Source organism: Cyprinodon variegatus, unplaced genomic scaffold, assembly GCF_000732505.1.
Source record: "Cyprinodon variegatus isolate N-32 unplaced genomic scaffold, C_variegatus-1.0 Scaffold2, whole genome shotgun sequence".
Lineage (NCBI taxonomy): Eukaryota > Metazoa > Chordata > Actinopteri > Cyprinodontiformes > Cyprinodontidae > Cyprinodon > Cyprinodon variegatus.
Window position 1 is genome coordinate 439,898 of NW_015150455.1, and position 20,930 is coordinate 460,827.

The following is a 20,930-nucleotide window of genomic DNA, read 5'->3' on the forward strand; positions in this document are numbered from 1 at the left end:
TCATTCGATTTCATCCTGGACACTACAGAAAATGGGCTTAAAGTGTAAAAAACCGAACTTCTCCTTTAAAAAATGTACCCTCGGTTTAAGGAAATAAACAAGCACCTTTTTTGCAGGTCCTCTAACTCCTTAAATAGATGTTGTTTGTTGGTGGCTTCGATAAAATTCTTATTATTAGCACTTTCAAGCATTATCTCCTAAAAGAAAAACATACTTTAAAATGTAAAACTTAATGAATTTGATGACTTCAATTATAACATGCGTACCTTATATTCAGCATCTATCTTTTGGAATCTTAAGGTGTCGTTAGGAATCTGTTGACAAATATCTTCACAGCTTTTGAAGATGCTTTCCAGATAGACCCATGTTCTTTGAACCTCCATCCAGATACTCAGAACGCAATCAGCCACCATCAGTTGGTGCTGTAGTTCCAGAGCTTGGTCTAAGAAGTGAGCCACATGCTTGCTCTGAACAACATTCTGGAGTTGAATCTTGAAAACAGCAACATAGAGAAATATGGGAAACTAAACTGAAGAATATAATTTCTAGAGTTACTCCAGTAAACCACTCTTTAAAACGATGTATGTCAAGCTCTAGAATGATTACAGTATCTAATACCACTAGAACTAGTTTTTGTTTACCCAACCACCACATGCTTTATTGCATCTTATTCAATATTTAATTTATCATTTATTCAATATAAGACACCAAAAAAAAGTTTTTTTTAGAACATTATTATATTTTAAGATGTGTGTTGTGCATATGTGGTCAGTTACATAGGGTAATGCTTTGCTGAACAACCTTTAAGTGCTTCTACAGGTTTTTATCTGTCTTGATCGGTGCTGTATATCTAGAGACTCAACTTGTGGTTTTATTCTCTTTCCAACACAACTGATGCCAAATAAGATTGGACATAAGGTATTGGTCAATATTAATCTTCAGGTACTGTCAGCATTTCTACGTTCATCTAAACACAACAACATGCCTTGATCTAAAAGTTTCTTTTTGAGCCCCTGCTTTAGGTTAATCTAAGCCTCAAGTCTTTTTCGCCTTCTCATGGGCTGTCATACTCAATCATCTTCTACGTCCCTCAATCCATTAATGATGATGATGATGATAACAGTGTTAATATTCCACCCAACATGATGTTTTGCATTTATGATAAAAGCAAAAACTTTGATTCTGATCTCGTTTAACAGGTGTACTTTGTAGCTTAAATGCAATCTTTACAGAACATTGCTTTACAGACTCCTTTTGTGACGTTTGAGCACAATTTATTGCAGAGAATTTGGGATTGTATTCACATTGCCTAAATCTGGTGCCCTTTAAATGGACCAGAGTTGGTTTCTTTCCTTTTTTGAAGCAGTGAAAACACTCAAGAGGTCTACTACAAAACAGACACTGGTGCAACTTGCTTCTGGTGTGAATATGAACCTGACACTTTACAACCAAACCTCCGGATACATAGTGTGCATCTCTCTGAACTTAACCAGCAACCCATGGCCTAAAAATTCTTATGTTATACCTGATCTGCAGTCTGGTGATTTGCATTGCTGCTGTCGACATGCAGAGGAGAGGGGAAGGTGAGTAAATTGTCCCCCTTAACTTGAAACATGCATTCTATGACACCATTCCAAAAAAAAATGTAACTTGGACAGGGAAAGCTTTGTTTTAAGAGCTGCCCCTGAGCACAGAAATTTTGCAGTTGCAATGACAGACCAACTATGAAAGATAGTGGTGAAGCATTAAGGGGTTCTCTGATAGGTTTCCTGTGTCCTGTCTAAACAGCATACGCTGTCACATCAGCGTGCTATTAGTTTTTATCTAACCTAAATGAATTCATTCAAAATATAATCCACAATCAATGTTATCTATGATTTTAAACATGCAAACAAAAATGTAACCAAATTTAAATTCCTGTGCACACATTTTTTACTACTAGAGTAATTTAAATTAAATAGACCAATATGGTTTTAGCTATAGAGGCTTCTTCTCACAACATCCTTGAAACTTCAGTCATGTCTGGCTGTTTCTATATTCAAGAAATAACTTCTTACTTACCGGTATGTATTTTATAAGCTAAAATAAACCTTTTCTTTGCTAGTCGGTACACTGCTGCTAAAATTCAATGTGGGAAAAATTTTTCTGTTGCACATGTGCACACATTTGTTTTAGAACATTGGCTGTATCCGACCGCCCACCCTAACCCCTAAATCCCTCAATCACTATTTAGAGCAGGGACTATCAGAATCAGAATCAGAAATACTTTAATAATCCCAGAGGGAAATTACTTTTGTTACACGCTCCAGTTACAGTTTTATATGATATATACACACATCTAACTATACAATATAATAAAGATTAAAAATAAGAATAAAAAGAGATAAAATATATACACATATAGCTCTTCTGTAAATATATCTGTACGTATATCTATGCATATGTAAAAACTAAACCCAAATAAAGTGAAAATCCAAGTAAAGTGATAAATCCAAGTAAAGTGATACGTGGCGTGCAAAAGTAGTGCATAAATGTCAATTACGGGGGGGGGCTGAATCACTTGAGGGAGGCGTTATATAGATTGACGACCACAGGTAGGAATGATTTCCTGTGGCGCTCTGTGGTGCATCTGGGTAGGAGGAGTCTTCTGCTGAAGGAGCTCAGTAGCTGAAGGAGGACTATATAGTGGACTTTCTTGTAAACTCAGTTAACTGACCATTCAGACAGATGATCACTACTTTTTGCTCACCGTTGGTCACAGAACTCTGCCTCCCTACACGATATCTGCATCATCTTTGTTATTTTTTGCCATTGTTGGGCAGCGACAGCTTATGGTAAAAGCATGCCGCTGTGACAACAAATACCATAATGCTTTGTGAGGAGAGCTCTCCTCGCAAAGCATTCCAGGATATATCTGCTTGTCTAGCGACCATGGATGATTACTACTTTTCAAGGTGCATTATGGAAAATTTCGAGTCCACTACTTTTTCATCCACTAGAAGTTCAGACACTCATTTAAAAGTGGCGTAACCGCTATATAGTGATTAGGACAGGCATTCGGACACAGCCAATGTATGCCAGTCTGACAGAGTATGATGTTGTGACAGTCTGTGCACCTACAGGTAGTCATCTTTATCCAAAGGAAGTGATTAAAGTCACTAGTGTGGTTTGATACATGTTACAATTCACCTGCATATAAACCAATCTGAAAGTGAATCACTAAACAAAAACTAAACAAACAAACAAAAACTGCATTTGGTCTGGACCAAAAAAGCAGACCAAAGGGTCTTCCTTGTGTGAATAAACCAGTATCCAAAAGTACAAGAGCAAATAAGATTGGATACTTTTACATGTTTTTTTCCAAAGATAATTTAAAAAGGTAAACGGATATGATTTGCAAGGCATAGCCTAAATCCATAGTTTATCCCTGTACAACCATCTAAACCAAAAAACATAAAAAGAGAAGGTGTCTTATTAAGAATCTCAAATCCATCAGTTTTGTTTTAGAACACATTCCATCTCATCAGCAGGGCAACCCAACCATTTCAGCAACAATTTAGTCACTAAAGTAACAAGCCTTCTAATTGTTGGTAGTAACCCTCTTACACATCTGGTGTTTGTGTTTGAAGATAGCCAAGGAGCAACAATGTTCTACAGCCCCTAGCAGCTATAAATCTGAGGACCCAATAGGCACCCCTGTGCTTTCAGCTGTGTTGTTAAGACATTAAACAGGGTCACAATTCTGCATTCTTAGTTTAAGCACCTAACTACCCGCCCTTCTCTCAGACAGCTAATCTTGACAACAAGCTATTGTATTTTTCATTCATTACACATTCTTTTACTAGGTGAAACCACAAGTAAGGGAGTATAGAAGGTTAAGCATCTACCTGGTGATCCTCTAGCATCACAATAAGGTCCTCGTTACATTTAATTAGTGGCAGAGACGTCTGGTAATGTTCCTCAAACGAAAGCTCCATTGAGGCCCATGTTTGGTTTATTTTTGTTATAATCTGAAAAAAAAGTAGACATTTTATTAGTGACATTGTGATTTCTTAATTAAATATCATTACTAATTTTGCATGGATTGTGAAGCAATATGATAGATACTTGAAGTATTCTAGTAAAAGATTTGTGTCTAATTTCTGATCTACAGTTTGTGTTTTAAAACATTTTGTCATGATCTTGGCACTGATGACTGGCTTAATTACTCATTCCATTTCATTCTGTCTAATTTTTGTCCGGTATGTAATTACCTCTAATCTGATCCACCTGCTCCTACCTCTATTTAAGGTGCAGTCATCAAGGCCAGATTCTCTTGTTCTCTCTAGCTAGTGGTGAGTGTTTTCAGATTTCCTTGGTGTTTCTGTTTTAATGATCCTCACCTGTTCAGCCTCTTAACCACTGAGCCTGTCTGTCCCAGTCTGATCTCAGTGGTGAGAGTGTTTTTAGCTTTACCTTATTGTTTCTGATTACCTGATCCTGAGCTGCCTTCCAACCACCGGGCTTACCTGTTCCTGTTCTCATCTGTATGCCTGAACTGTCTTTGGAATCCTGGACCTCTGAGCCTTCCTGTTCCTGTTCTGATCTGTTTGCCTGACCCGTCTTGGGACTCCTGCATGTTTTCTGGGGCTGCAGCATCTGGGATACTCTGGGACACCTGCAGCATCTTGTAAGCAGCCCACCGGCTGGATCCTAGCTTGTTCTCTGGGCCTGGACTGAACTTGAAATCCGGGTTAGGGACTCACGTGGATAATCTTCCTGTTAGATTTACGTGGTCACTAACCTGTGTTTCTCTCCTGCAAAGTTTCCAGCCTCTGTTTTAAATAAATACTTTTTGAGTTACCCCACTGTCTGTCAGGCCTTGAATACTGGGTCCTCTGTTTTGAGTCTTGACAATTTTGTGTTTAGCCAAGTCAGATTTTTCTTGAAGGATTACAAATAACCGCATTTAAGTATTTTTTGTAGCCAGCCTGCTGTGAGTGATCACAAGTTAACTAGATCAGATAATACTAAGACAGAATGTGTTTGAGAGCAATTACTGTAAATAAAAGGTTAAAGCAAAGAGTGCATGACTTAAAACAAAGAGCATAATTTCATAAATCGTATTTTTAGTTGTTTAAGCATCCTTAATAAGCACTTGGCGAAATTTGCTCCGTTAGCATGAAAAACTGGGAGAATCAATCTCTGCATGTATATCAATTAGAACATAGATTAGAGCATATATTTTGATGCATGGCTTACAGGTCATGAAACTCACATTTTAGTGTCTAAGAAAATTTTAATACAGTAAAACAATCGGTTAAAATGTACCGTGTCACACCCTAATCAAACTGCAAGCTTTTCTGCACCTTTTAACTAGGGCTGGGCAAAAAAATACATTCACATTGTTCACAATTCAACAAAATGCAGTATTCAAATCGCACCAGCACTCATTTTTGATCACATAGCATTTAGCAAGATTGTCACCAACTTTCTCACTACAACTGTTTATTTGGCTAGAGGATGCAAGGAAATAATGCATTATCATTAGTTTAAGTTTGTGGATTACCTATTTACTACTTGCTTTACTTCCTGCTTTTATAATATTTGTATCTTTGCTTCCTTTTATTCTGCTTAAATATAGCTTCTGTTGTACTGTTTCATTCATGCAAACCCCTTTGCATGATTGAGCATTTTTCCACACAATAGTAACAATAAAATCCAAAGACAATGGACTCAGGATTAGCAAGCTTTCGAGGTCATTAAAATGAAACCTTAGAGTGAAACATCTAAATTCTTACGTTTAGAGGACAAAAAATCTAAGCAAGTTTAGAAATGGCAATTTTGAAATCCTTCAGCCCTATTTTAAATGGTCTCTTAGTCTGGGTCAGCTACCTATACAATAATGGGGTGATTTCTGCCTGGACAGATGTCCATAAGACAGTCATCAACACACTTTGTTGAGAGGGTAACCCACAAATGGTCATTATTAAAGAATCTGGTTGCTCAAAGATCTTTTTATCCAAGTATATTAATAGAAAACTAAGAGGACGTGCACCAGCAGCAGAGAACCTTGAGAGGATTGTCAAAGGCTGTGCAATCAAGAAATCGGGAGAGCTTCAAAAGAATTGTACTGAGGATGAGTCGGTGCATCAAAAGCCACTATATACAGACAAATACTAGATATGGGCCACAGATGTAATATTCCTCATGACAAGCCACTCCTGAACCTGAGATAACTTCAAAAGCATCTTACCTGGGCTACAAAGAAAAGGAAATATATGACTAGCAGAGCTAATTTGTATCATTCTATTACTAATGTTAATATTTAATTTAAGCAGCTGAACTGACTGAGGTAGAGTGCGTTATTAGTTTTCATACAGTTTGAAGACATTAAGCTGGAGATTGAAAATCTAAAAATCAATTAAACTCTATAAAAAAAATCTGTATGTCTAATATGTATGATACAATTAATGAGGGGATACTTCTAACCATTATTAAAATAATATAATTTATTTCATTTTTTTCATTTTCTGTGATGGCTGGTAAAAATATATTCTACTTTGATAAAACACTCAAATTTGTTTAGATGTATCTGAGCCTTTTTTCCTTATTTACCTACATTCAGTCAAGATTACTGCTGTCAGTGTAACCTGGTATTGTTAAAGTATGGTGTTTTCACTGACTCAATTTTTTTTTTCTGAGTTTCCAAATAGTCAATCACTCTTGAAGCAAGATTTTTTTTCATTCCGACCACCTGCAGAATTCTCATTCTGTATATTCTTAATTCAAATCAATATAAGGTAAATAAGATAACACTAAATTAAGTAGAAATCTTTGATAGTATTTTATGCAGTTTTTTTTTATTATTTATATTTAATAAACGGAAAAAAACCTTCTCTGTGGCCATTTCTTTGACAGCCTTATCCACCATATCGCTGATTTCTTCTTCAAACAAATGTAGCTGCAAAGCCAAAAGATCCCCCAGGGTGGTTGTGTCTGTCATAGTGAAGTCAACCTGTTGGAGGACACATATTATTTCTCTGTGTGTGCTTTGTCCAAAGATTTATGTGATGGAAAAATTACTGGCCTATAGCAACACTTCTGCTGCCTGTACTGTATCTCTGCACCTTTGTTATTTTAATCAACTCCAGCCAGTGGCGCTCTCGTATTGCCTGGCTCTGTAGTTGCCTGACAGAATTCAACGCTGTCAACAAGTTTTTTACATGCTTGTCTAATGCGACATACACATCCCACAAGCGTGCATCTTTGTCAAACCTCCGTATGGCCTACAGAAACAGAAGGTTGATACACATAATTTGTTATTAGGGACGTCTGTTACCAATGATAATGATGCATAACTGTAAAACTACAGGAGAGATAAGCTGGTGTGATACAGCACTGCTGGTGACCTCACCCTGGCAAAGCATTTCAAATTGGATTCCATCTGCTCCACATTTATCTTTCTCCAGTTGGTCTTTGTCCAGTTTTTGACAGTGCTCTGTAAAGATGAAAACAAAAACTCACTCAGAGAGGTAAGTAGAATGAAGGTCTTGTGGTAAATTTGTGACAGTTAGAAGCTAGACATTCAAAGAATGCTGCTGAAAAGCCAGACAAGACAAATAATCTAGGATTTTGTGGTGAGGTAATTAATACACTGTTCTGATGTAATTCCAGGTCCTTTTAAAAGGCATATTTCAGAAAATAGAACAACTTACCTGCACACATATCACAAGGTCCCAGAGTTCTTTCAGGATAGAGATTTCATGTCGACAGAGCTTTACGTCTTTGTAGTCAGGTATCGTTGTATCAAAAAGATGTGCAGACTTTTGGAGCTCTGCTAATTCTCTCTCCATTTCTCGGATAGCTGTTTCTGACTAAATGCACAAAAAGCAACAGTCATTTGAAATATCCCAAAGAATACAATTCTTTCTACTCCGCAGTGGTATGGTTGGGCAGACTTACTTTATCCAGACAAACATAGGGTTGCACCGTATTGTAACTGAAAGGTGCATTTGTGGAGAAGTCTTTCCTGAGTTTGGCTTGTTTTACCTGAAACAAAATGAGTGGTTTGTAAGGTGTTATCTACAATTGTTTTAAACATTATTTTCCACATTTCAGTTTATTTTCTTTCACTGAAGTTGAACTCATTCATTTGTTTGATATCAATAGATTTAATATTGTGAACCCAAATATTATTGTGGTACAACAAAATTTTACTAAAATACCACTTTTTCACAATACCAACACAGAAATAAAAACAAAACAAAATTGGACTTCAGAATTGACCATTTTTTAAATCAATGTCATAATTTAAAGGACTTTTTGAATATAATGTAACTGCAATAAAATGCTTTGTCACCTCAAAAGCTTTGCATCTTGATTTTAAAACAAGGACTTCTGCCCTTTGCATGGTTGCAATTTCACTCTTCACTTCTACGGTCAGCTTCTTTACTTCATTCCATTTTTCTGGAAGCTCCTGTAAAAATAATTATTCGTTTCTAGTTGTAAAACTGGAATTATTACTGACTGAATTTAAATGACCTCATGCAAATCAAAGACTTCTTCACTAAATAAACAATTTAATATAGGCGCAAACCTCCATTTGAGTATAGCAATATTCCGGTATTTTTACGTCACAATGTTCTAGGAGAACTATTGTCCCTCTCAGAGATTCAAACACTCTGTCAATGGCACCTATTCTTGCTCGGACAGCCAACAGTAGACTCATAATATCTAGAAAGCCTTGGTGATCTTCTTTGACAATTGGACCTGTCAGCCCCTTGACTGCAACTTGGACGGATTCCTGCAGTTCTTCAAGGCTGTGTGGAAAAATGGGCTCATAAAAAAAACCAAAAAACGATATAACAATTTGGCTTAAAGTGAGTAAGTATACAGGAATAAATTTTACCTGTTGGTCACACATTTTAAGAGGCGCTCTTTGTGAAGCCAGCTCCACTTTTGTATTGTGTTAAGAAGGCTAGCTTTAAAGTACCTGCAGTCCACCCAAAGCCATCCGTCGAACACTCTACTATCTTCCAATTGTGACACTTTAGAATGCAGTTTGTCGTAATACTCAACCTGGAATTTAAAGACATGAATGAAAAAACAAGCCCACCATTTAGGAAAGAAACATAAATACTGAAAAATCCTTTACCTCATGTTTGAAGTCATCAGTGGTAGGCCAGGTTTCAGGGAACACGTTTGCTCTGTAAGGCTCAGTCTCTCTTGCCGCATGATCACGACCACTCATGGAAAACTGCCTGAAGAACTCTTCTCGGTCATTTTGCCATAGGTGTCGGTAGCAATCAAACTCTTTCTGGTAATCTTCAGCTGCTTTAAGGACGCTGCCCACTTTTGCCATTATTTCATGCCGCAGGTGACACAAAACTGGTATGTCATCCATTATATCCTGTAAGCGTTATATCAAAAAGAACTGAATATCAAAGGCAAACAACAGAAAAAATAACAGATTTAACTTCCTATTGCATGTTAGAAAGCTACCTAATGTCTTTGATGGTTAAAGATTAAACGATGCACAAAAATATTATATTTGTAATAAACAGAAGACTTCGAATTATGGTTTAAAGGTTTTGTTTATGTAGCCAGATATTAAATATAGGCAAGACAAAATATCTTATTTTATGCCCTAAACAAGACTTTAAAGTAGAGGTAGTGTCTCTATTAAAACTGTGGCTAATTTCAATATTTTTGGCTCTTTCTGGACAATAAACCCAGCTTTGCTTAAAGTACTGAAAACATTTTTCACAAATGCTCTTAAAGACTATTTATTTTAAGAAAACGGATCAACCATGGGATTAGTCAATAAACTTTAGAGCTTGTTTACGAAGGGATTTTTTTTTGTGTTAACTTTTTCTCCCCTTTTTTTGTTTCGTCACCTGAACTGTACACTAAAAAACTAAACTATTGAAAACAGTTCAAAAGATTGGGTTAACCCAAAAGGTCTCTGTCTAAACCTTCTACTAAAAGAACAAAGGAGACAGCATTTAACATATCAGAAGATAAATGTTATCTTCTTTTCTATCAGTTTAAAGCAGCATCTTAGGGTCATTTTGGCAACTAAAAACAACTATCAAAAGTAATTTTTAACAGTTCAACAACTATTCTTCATCACATAAAATTACGAAATCCAGCCGAGTGTTGTTTGCATTTTTTCTACTCTAAATATGTGTTAAACTTTGTTCAATAAAACTTTATGTTTTTTATGTTTGAAGAGTCGAAGCAACATTTTCATCCCCGGTGGAATGTATGTGTGTATGTAAGCTTTAAACCAGAACTATCTATTTTTATTCACCTAAATGCTGAATATAATGTATAACATGTAAACAGAGTACCTGATAGGTATCCATGTTAAGATGACCAGCCACTCTCTGTATGTTCACTGAAGACTTGAATATGTCTCCAATCAATTCTTCCACCAGTTCATAGAGACCATCTTCAGCATCTCGGTCAATGGAAGGATTGAAACTTAAAACTGAGTCCTTCAGAATTAACCTGGTCTCAAACAGAGGAGGTAATGATGGGGACAATTCCATATTGTCCAAAAAGAACTGAAGAGAGTGGAGGATGAAGTTGAAGAGCCCTTCAACTACCACCTTGTCTATACATTCCAGGTAGGACTGCCATTCTGTTGAAGCAGGATCAGCGCCAAAGAGGACCATATTCTTCTGATAAAACATAGGAAAAACAAACACATTCTAATGTATTGGATAAGCAGGTTTTTAACAAGACATCATTGTTATGAGTCTGAATAAAATTGTGAAAGGAAAACTCATTCTGATTTAACAGAAGATGTCTCTGAAACATGACTTTATGCTATTAAACATGCTGGTTTTAGTGTCAATCGCAGAAATAATGGATGTCAGTTAACACACCTGTATTAACTGTTGAATATGGTCTCCATCCGTCTTCATGGAGCTGTACTTCTTGATCACATGCTCTTTCCTCCCCTCCAGTTGTATGAGGGAGCCTTTCTTGTCTTGTCTTGTGTACATTGTGGTTTTGCTCCAGCCCTTTATCACTGACTCAATTGTATCAAAGTTTTTCTTGGCTTTGCTGACCCGATATGCAAGGTCTTGAACCAGCTCTTTTGTGCTCTGAACAAAGCTCCAGCAGTCCTGATCCTGCCATGTCAGGCTGGTCTCTGCTTTTGCCAGCTTTGAGTCTACAGAGCCCAAGTCAGCTTTAATGAGGGGACGTTCCATCTCCAGCATCTTAAGATTGTTGTACTGTTGTACTATAAGCCTCAGACTGTCAATACACTTCAAAACAAAACAATTGAGAAAAGACGTGCAGGATTAAAGGCAGCGACTTGCAAAAATAAAAAGGCATCTTGAACTTGAATCCTAATGGGATCACCTTAAGACCTCAAATAACTGTGTAATTATTTGGGGGTTTGAAGTGATACACACAACAACTCATAAATGTTGAAGGTAAAGGAAACTTTTCCAGTTTATTACAAAAAAATGTGCCATGCATTTAAATATTTGTTTGGTTTGCTCACTAATGTTCCCTGAAGAAAGGTGAGGTCTGAACACAACAGCTGTAAAGATACTAAAATCAAATTTGACATTCTATTTATTATGACTTGAAGAGACAATTTGTCGTACTACATTTTATTTAGGGTATAGCCATTAAGAGGGTAAAATTGAATGCATACCACATCTTTCAGATTTGTATTTTAAAAAATAACACGTTTGTAAAATAGGCATTGCTGCATTTCAACCACAATTATCTATTGCTTGAGTTGTTTTATGGCATAAAATCCAAAAGCATTAGAGCCTATGGATGTAATGGGACATTAAAAGGTTCAAAGGGTATTAATATTTTTGATACCCCCTACTCAATAAATAAAGAGCGATATGTTTCTTGATAATTAACTCAACAAAGCAGCAGCAAATTTCATCTTACCTTCTTGAAAATGTTGTGTTTGTCAAGGACAGCGATCGCAGCTGCAGGGAGGGTGCTCTTTGTGTTTTTATGAATATACAATACGTCCCTTAAGATTTCAGCAAGCTGTGAAGTTATACAAACAAGTGGGGTTTTTTTCTCTTTGCTCATAGCAAAAAACAAACATAGCTAATAAAAAATTTGCACTTTCATGAAATACTGAACACAATCAAGACACAATGTCTATGAAAAGCACATGAAGAGAATCATCACGTTTCAATGCTGTCTTTAATAGCCAATGTCTGATCTTAAACATTTTTAGAAGGTTCTAAGCAATTACAATTGTTGTTGTTGTTATTACATTTTTAAGAGACAGAAATATTATTATCTTGTATCAAGACTTAGAGGGACCTTTTATCATTTACCTCTGGAGTGAAGTTGATTGAGATCAGTTCTGACAATGGATTTCTTGAAATCAGAGGCTGGTTAAGGTTAAATAGACAAGTCTCTTCCAAACCGTTACACCACTCAGCATAAACGTCCTTTTCACGCTCCTCCAAAGAACTCAACAAATCCCTGTACATGCTGTACACATTCACCATCTCCTTAGACTGTGTAGACCTAGAATTATTGCATAAAAGGAGATGCCTATTTGAAGCCCAAATACATCTATAAAGGATCATTTTCACAACTTTTCTTTTTACTGACATGTCAAATAGTAATCTGAATTTTTTCCATGGTGATTCAATGCGTTCTTTAAGCATTTTTGCCCACTTTAAAACTTCAGATGTCGGTGCCACCTGCATGACAGACATAAAGAAAAGCTTAACAAACTGCTTTCTTTGGTAAATTCAATGTGGACTCAACTTTTATGGAGAAAACAAGGGTACCTGATCATTACGAGATTTTATCAGAAAGGCAATATTTTTTAATTCTTCGCTAAACAACTGCTGAAGCAGGATGAAGGATGGACTTAATAACTGTCTGACTGTTCTTCTCTCCAAAATGGGTCTAATGGTCATTAGCATCTGAAATGAAATACAAATGTTTTATAAGCCTTTTATATCACTCATATACATTGTTTTTTAAAATATATATATATAAGTTACTTTTAAGGCTGATTCAAGTCCTGTGGACTCCTTAAAAGCTCCACACAGGAGGTTTGCAAGGCGATGTTCAAAGTCTGAAATTCTTTTGGTAAAAGTCTTATACTCCTCTTCAAAAGCCTTATAACAATAAGAGATCAAAGTTTAAATATAAAGAAACACAATAAATGCATGTATTTTGTCCACTTTTGTTTTTCACAATTTAGATGTGCTTTAAACATTCCCAGCAAAACTAAAAATTATTTGTTTTACCTGAGAGCTGAAGTCAAAAAGATTGCTTTTACTTTGCTTTAATGCTTGGCAGAAGTAGGTGAACTCATTGCCTAGCTTGACTTGCTCAATGTAGACATTTCCTTTAATGCCTCCAAACTCTATTCTTTCCAACCGTTGAAATTCCATGACAGTTTCACACAGGTTCTACAAAGCAACCATTTTACAGGAGTTTATCATAACCACGGAAGCAAAGAACAGGAGCTGAAAGTCAAATTTCAACATAAATGGACGCATGTTCTCACCTTCAGTTCAAGCATACGATTTGTGAATTGGTTGAAGTGTGAAAAAGCAGATGAGAAATCCCAGGATGGGAATCTCTCCTGCTTTTCTAGCCGCTCCTTCTGGATCTGGTAACTCTCTTTGAAGCATCTCAGAACTTTTATCACCTTCTTTATGATTAGCAGATTGTCCTCTGTGTCCTCTCTATGCAGCAAATCTTCAGGAAGGTACGCAAAAGTCTACAATAAGATATTTTTACATATTTTATTGCAAGGAATAGCAAAGCAAATACCATTTTTAGGATTTTAACAGGAAAACTTCTACCTGTTCAATGAACAGATTGCAGAGTTCCTGCAGAAGCACCGCAATGCGAGCTGGTTTCTGGTAATACTGACAGTTGGTCCATATAAGGAATACTGTATGAAAAAGTGCAGGAGTGTATTTCTCCATGTCAGGAAAGTGAGTCTTTTCCATTTGGGCTAACTGTACACCTAGTGGCCGTAGATAAAGGTCAACATCTTGGGCTTCTTTAAAGGCTTGTTGTATTGTTTAAGAGAGAAAAATAAACAATGAATTTAAAACACACAAAAAAATTTAGTAGTGAAAGGAATATTATCATAAAGAAATCGGCAACCCTTACCATCAGACACATTTCCAATTAGGGTGTTGATCATTGGATAATAGCTGCTGTCCATCATCTCTAACACAAATGCCATCCTTTCAACAATGGGACTCTGAAGCTTTTAATTCAAAGTCCAGATACTTACTGATGGCTGAATGGTTTTTTGCAAAAATCAGAAGGAGATAAAATCATACCTGGTGTTGAATACCCTCAAGATTCCTCATTCTGGAAGCCCAGAAGCTGATTTCTTCACTGGGCCCTGGGTTAGAGCATGTCTGTAGAAGATCTGATGAGTCCTGTGTTAAGATTTTCTCAATCAGACTGCTCCAACTGATAAAAATGGTCTCAATGTTGTAAACCAATGCCCTCTTGCAGTTGTCACTCCTTTGATGGGAAAATCAACAATCAAAACTTAAGACCAGGGCTCTAATAAAGACCGAGCATCCTGTAAGTGTGTCCTTACATGTTAACTATATCGTATGATTTTTCCATCCAGCCTGCTGTATTTGGGATAGGGAGAACAGTTTTCCCTATAGCCTGGCCTTCAACAACTGATGTCATATGGCACAGCTTCTCCACATTATGACTGATATCCTTAGATAGCACATTTGGCCATGAGGGATGATTTTCGACATCTGTTAGAAGGGGCCCAATTTCCTTGAGCAAGAACAAAGAATAATATATCCATTAAAAAAAAGCTAGCAATATAGTCAACCCATAATGCCTAAACCTATTAGATTTTTTCATACTAAAGCCAAAAATGTCAATGTAAAAGAAGGACTTTATGTGACAGACAAACAAAGAATAGCATATGTGAAGTGAAAGGACAGGTTAAAGGTAAAGGTACTTTAATGTGTCTGGGACCGTTTTTCTTTTTTTTTAAAACAAAAGTTAAGAATCAATATTCTATTTGACTAAATTCCAATTTGGTTATGTTTATTTATCATTACTTTTTTTCTGTAATTGCTTTTTTCTGTTATGTGTCAACTACTGTGTAGTCTGTTTAATTTTTACTTATTTATATGCTCAGTACATTCCTGCAGTGCAATAATCCAAGTCAACTACTATGTAGTCTTCCCTTAGCTCTATACTGTGCAGATATTTTTTATATCCAAGGGAAACATATTCCAGAGCATTACAACTTTTTGGTACTATATACACTCTTTTTATATAGTCTGTTGTGTTTTTATTTTTAATGGCATTTTGCTTTAAATCTTTTTACTCCATATAAACTACTGGAATCAGAATTTCTCTGAAGGAGTAATCCCAAGGGATATATAAAGTTGAGTCTAAGTCTTAAGTTATTTGAATTACTATTGTGAATTCATCATTTTCTTTAATGAGAGGTATGTAAACTTTTAAGCACATCTGTATGTTTATAAAGAGGAAATTTGCATTTTCAGGATGCTGGTATCTGGTGACATTATGTAAAACGAACATAACTTCTAAGCTAATGAGAAAAAAAAAAGACCTAAAAACTTTTTTGGTTCTTTTAATGTAATTTTGCTGCAGAAATTCAAAAGAACTATTATTTCAAAAACTGGTCTTTTTTTATACTATATTTTAAAATATTACTTGGTTCTTTTTTGCCATGATTAAAGCCAAAGAGTGACTTGTGGTTCTGGGGCCACAGGTTGCAGACCCCTGCCTTATGCACTAGGTTTGTGCACAACTGGCCAGTGTTTGGCATTATATCACAAAACAGAGAAGTTACCTGCTGTAATGAATATATTATCTGCATCAGAGGTGATGAAGACAGGAGGCCAAATGTTAGAAGCCCTCTGTAGTTCTCAGAGCTTATGGCAGCTTCTCTTGTCTTGAGAACATAAAGCTGTTTGGACTGAGCAGCTGCAGTTTGGACCTACATCAGAAATGTGGCACCGTGAGGAAAAGACTCACAAAAGTTGCATTAAAAGCGCCGTTTAAACAAGCAACACCTCCTAGGTAAACCTTACCTGAGTTGAAGCACTCAGACAGAGCTTGCTGGATGAGGAGAAATAGATGATTGTTTTTTTCTGCAGAAAGTCCTTCAGACGCGACCGAAACTCCGCGTCTGCAACTCTTTTCTCCCAAGTTTCCTGTTGCACTTGCAGTAGAAAACATACTTTCTCCGCGATGAACTTCACTCTAACGTCTTTGGTAAAAGATAAATCATTTATATCATCTTCGTCTGACATTTCGGAACTTCTCTTCTCCCCCTGACAATCTATTTAGACAAACAGCTCATTTGTCACACATCCAGCGGCAAATTCAGACACCGAAATAATAATAGAAAAAATCTGCTACCGCACTGCATAAAGCTGGTCCTGTCGGGACGGTTTAGCATTGTGTCGCTAAGCAACGGTCGCCATCCCGAATCTCTGCACGTTTCTTCCTTTTCTAGCTTGTCGAAAAAAGAGAACACATTTGTCTATCAGTCCCAAACAACTCCTTGTGTTGTAGCCATTGTAGACATTTCAAAACAGTTCGTCTGAGTTGTATTTAATAAAAAATAATTTATGATGCCATATTGTTCAATCAAGTGTGCAAAAAGGAAATCTGTTGTAAACCTAAATAAATTAATCAGAAATCAAAGGTTCATTGAAAAAAATGTGCAAAGCTGCCAAATGCAGGATTAAAAGAATAGACAAACAGCCAGCACACTGTATTGAACTTTTTTATAGTGTCATATTACACAGGATGCAAAAGTCCCTAAACATAATTACAATTTGGGGTGATCGCCTACATGTCACTATTAGGGAACAGCATTAAGGCCACTGCAAAAAAAAAAAAAAAAAAAAAGGTTAACTGATTTTTAAATTTTATTTCAATTGTGTAAAAAGTCTGAAATCTGAGACTAAAGTCAGAAATCTGACTTTAAAAGTCAAAATTCTGAGAAAAAACTCAGAATTCTGAGAAAAAGTCAGAATTCTGGGAAAATAAGTCAGAATTCTAAGATTAAAGTCAGAATTCGGACTTTAAAAGTCAAAATTCTGAGAAAAAAGTCAGAATTCTGAGAAAAAGTCAGAATTCTGGGAAAATAAGTCAGAATTCTAAGATTAAAGTCAGAATTCGGACTTTAAAAGTCAAAATTCTGAGAAAAAAGTCAGAATTCTGGGAAAATAAGTCAGAATTCTAAGATTAAAGTCAGAATTCGGACTTTAAAAGTCAAATTCTGAGAAAAAAGTCAGAATTCTGACTTTTTCCCTCATATTAAACGTAAGTAAGTTAAAAAAAAATCATTTCCATTTTTTTTTTTTCCAGTGGCCCTAATCCTCTTCCGTACGCTATATCTGACATCCTATTTGAAAACGATTAACCAGTTTTCAACTGAACTTTTCTGAATTTTAAAGTGCTGGTAAAGAACTGTGGTAAATAAAACTGACTTAAAATCTCTATACGGATTGGTTGAATTTATGCATCTACATAAGTGTGCAAATGTTTTCTTTTTTCTTCTTGCTTGTAAAGTGATTTGAGATCATATTTCTTTTTAGAATTAATGTTATAGTAACACATTTTAAAAAAAGGTAAACAGAAATTAATATTAATATAGTTTTGTAAAATGATTTGATTTTCTTAACGTATTTTAATGTTAAACTCTTTTTTAAGAGCTTTTAACATTAAAACATAGATCTTGAGTCAATTAATCAAATTGAAAACTACTGCTAAAAAGTCTGTGTGATGAAAGACTGTGATGGCAGCATCATTATATGGGAATGCTTTTCTTCAGCAAAAGTATAGAAGCTGGTTAAAGTTTATGGGAAGATGGATAGAGATGCAGGAAAAAAATTTGAAACTGATTCAGCTTAGGTTATCTTACAGTGTGCAAAAATTGCAGTTCCTTGGGACATAAACTACTGAACACAGTAAGGGGAAGATCATTAGAGTTGGAGGGTTTGTTAGCCGTAAAGTGTAACCTAACGTAATAACTTATGTGTACGTGTGTGTGTTTTTGTGTAATGTGTGTGTGTGTGTGTGTGTGTGCGTGTGTGTGTGTGTGTGTGTGTGTGTGACTGGTCTGTTGTCTTAGCAGCACGGGAGCATTCGAGGCATTTACACTTTCTTTATGGGCAACTTTCGGCACATCCCTTTTCAGAGCAACTAACAAAATAAAAAGGCAGATCGTGGTATCTAGTGCTACTATTAAATCAAATCACTTTTGTGAATAAAGTAATATCAGTTTTTGGACACATTGTTCAAAATATTTACAAGGAGAAATTAAAGATACTGGCTTTTGCTTTGGAGCTGTTAACCAACTCGGAACAATATATGCACGGATGTTAATGGCTTCTGTTGTAACATATATACTCATTATGATCTAAATGGCATCACAGATATAACGTGTTGATAAAAATATATCCACTTCAATTAAAAAAATACATATAATAAGGAAGTAAAAAAAAAATTTCAAAAATAGAAAGTGAAGGAGCCTGTCTCACATGCAGAGGCATCTAATTCCCTAATGTGGCCACAATCGCAAAAAGCAGATTATTCCTGAGCATCATTTCATGCAGTACGAGAGCTTAAAATAACTTTACTGGGAGAGAGCACTATATTTAAAAAAAAGACAGGTCAACATTTTGCTGTTTATTCTCTAGAAACACATCCTCAAGAGTTTTAATCTGCAGTGGATAGAGGCGCTGTGGACAAATTATGGTTTTACACCTTTGTAAAGAATAATACTGGGGGGGTATTTTTCTTTAGGAGAAAGCTACTAGGAGCTGATGGGGTAATGGTTGGAGCTAAAATATGACTAATTCTGGAAACACTCGAACAGATCATCAGTTTGCTTCATAGACTGCGTTTGCACCTTCTGCATTTTATGTACACACTACAAATGGCATTTATACATACCTAGTTTTCTTCTAAGGGTGTCTTGTTTTTTCTCTAAGTGTTTTTTCTTTCTATATGTGTCTGTGTATTATATGTACCTTCTAAGAAAGGAGTCCGCAAAATGTTAATGTTTCATAATGACAGAAAGATTCTTCATGTTGATTCCTCTTTAACAAACAGTTTCTGTTCACTAAAACTACACAAATTTTGTTAAAAATAAGAATCTTTTGAAAGTTTCAATATAGTGTAAATTAAGATGATATATAAGTTATATAATACAATGTAGACAATGATTTCTGGTCCTGTGGAATGAGAGGGTTATGACATACATGGATAATGTTATTGAAAAGTTTTGAGAAAGCTGACCTAATTTACCCCTTAAAAAAGCTTTGAAAGATTTTAAATGATTCCGATTAAATAAACACTCCAACTTTAGTACCGGTATGTTAGAATTAGAGACTTATTTAAGAAAGTACATTTTTGTGTCATTTCAGAAGAGTGTTTCGTCAAACCTTTTCTGTTATCCATCCATCCTTTTTTCGTCTTTTCCTGTTACCGGTATATATAATTATTTTATCAGTAGCGGTCAATAAAAAAAAAACTGATTTAAAAATAGCATATCATGAGAAGAAAAAAAAATTAACCAGAAATCTTGACTTAATGAAAGGGTTTTTTTTTATTCTGACAAAAAGTCCTCTGTAGAAGCCAATATATACAGGGTCAATATCAGAAAGTAAATAATGTGTGTATGGACGTGTGTTTCACTGGAAAAGGCAAGAAACGCTGTTAACTCACATCTAGCCGTTTGTATAATTTTTTAACTGCAAGAACAGCGTCTGGACATTTCCTGTTTACCATCTCACCCCAGCAAATGCACATCAACCATAAGATTTAAGCGTTGGCTTAGCCCCTACATCCTCATTAAAATATATTTTCTAATGAGGAATGTAAGAGCACAAAAAGTAGAATAAGGATCTTGCTTAATCATTAATATTAGGAGGACAAGTATAGAAGTAGGTGTAATTTATATCATCCAACTAAAAAGCTGATAAGATATATGATCTAAAATAGCATTCAGAGAGTGCAGACCTGCGCCAAGCAGCAAATTGTGCCCCAAATTGTGGCTTACACCTATAGCTAAAACTTGCAAATGATCTGGATCATTACCAAATTTAAATGAATTGCTCTTTGGCATGAGGTGCACCTCTTTTAAAACATTTCCAGAAAATCTTTTAATAAGTTTTCAGTTGATCCTGCTAACAAACCTTGTTAATCTTGTTTGTCTGCAGTAAAATACGTCCAGACTTTTTGAGTCCGTTGATGAGGTTGTCACTAATCACTGCTGCCACCCTCTGGTTTAATGAGGAACTGCTTGTTCCGTCATATATCCCTATCCAACAGTATTAGAGAACCTTTAAAAAACATCCCTTATCCAGATTATTATATGGATCAGCACAAAATGGATTGTCCCATGGACTAAGGTGCACCTCTGATAGGAATGTCATTAAAATCCATCCATAACTTTTCAAGTTGTCATGTACGCAGATGGACAGACAGACAAAAAAACAGGCTTTCCTAAAAATATACCTTATTTTACTGAGTGAATAAAAAAAAACAGATATGCCTTCTCATCCGTATGTGGCAACAGCTGTTTCAGGTAGTACACCCAAAAGTGGACTCACAACTAGCAGATAATTAATCATGTACCATGTATGTTTTGGACCCCAGGAAGACTAGCTGTTTGCCATGGCAACAGCTAATGGGGATCCTTAATAAAATTACAAATGTACAATTTCTTTAGGGAATCAATAAAAATTAGTAATATTTTTATTTAAGTGTGTCTAGTCAGACTCATTTATTCTCCAATATGAAAAATTGTAGTACATAAGTATCCTTTTCTAAAGCAAACCCCCTTCTCTGGGTAGATTTCTTGTCCATACAATAGGATTTACATATAAATGTTACATTTGGAACTGCATTTGCATTGTTTTCTGGCAAATTCTATGCAA

At 35.7% G+C, this 20,930-nt stretch overlaps 1 protein-coding gene across 1 annotated transcript in view; it reads right to left on the bottom strand.

Moving 5' to 3' along the window:
* Nucleotides 1-16,337, bottom strand: part of dnah11 (dynein, axonemal, heavy chain 11) — a 56,993-nt gene extending 40,656 nt beyond the window's left edge. Inside the window, exons 1-27 of the mRNA XM_015400360.1 lie at nt 16,065-16,337; nt 15,824-15,970; nt 14,573-14,766; nt 14,304-14,493; nt 14,128-14,227; nt 13,812-14,023; nt 13,511-13,726; nt 13,248-13,412; nt 12,999-13,115; nt 12,780-12,917; nt 12,598-12,689; nt 12,315-12,510; nt 11,911-12,015; nt 10,875-11,261; nt 10,335-10,667; nt 9,137-9,391; nt 8,891-9,060; nt 8,579-8,801; nt 8,342-8,458; nt 7,945-8,031; nt 7,698-7,856; nt 7,397-7,480; nt 7,110-7,268; nt 6,875-6,997; nt 3,888-4,010; nt 267-491; nt 106-197 (exon numbers count right to left, since the gene is read on the bottom strand). Of these exons, the coding sequence (XP_015255846.1) occupies nt 106-197; nt 267-491; nt 3,888-4,010; nt 6,875-6,997; nt 7,110-7,268; nt 7,397-7,480; nt 7,698-7,856; nt 7,945-8,031; nt 8,342-8,458; nt 8,579-8,801; nt 8,891-9,060; nt 9,137-9,391; nt 10,335-10,667; nt 10,875-11,261; nt 11,911-12,015; nt 12,315-12,510; nt 12,598-12,689; nt 12,780-12,917; nt 12,999-13,115; nt 13,248-13,412; nt 13,511-13,726; nt 13,812-14,023; nt 14,128-14,227; nt 14,304-14,493; nt 14,573-14,766; nt 15,824-15,970; nt 16,065-16,286 (4,631 nt within the window). The 5' untranslated portion in view covers nt 16,287-16,337. The remainder of the gene's footprint in view (nt 1-105; nt 198-266; nt 492-3,887; nt 4,011-6,874; nt 6,998-7,109; nt 7,269-7,396; nt 7,481-7,697; nt 7,857-7,944; nt 8,032-8,341; nt 8,459-8,578; nt 8,802-8,890; nt 9,061-9,136; nt 9,392-10,334; nt 10,668-10,874; nt 11,262-11,910; nt 12,016-12,314; nt 12,511-12,597; nt 12,690-12,779; nt 12,918-12,998; nt 13,116-13,247; nt 13,413-13,510; nt 13,727-13,811; nt 14,024-14,127; nt 14,228-14,303; nt 14,494-14,572; nt 14,767-15,823; nt 15,971-16,064) is intronic.
* Between the last annotated feature and the right edge of the window lie 4,593 nt (nt 16,338-20,930).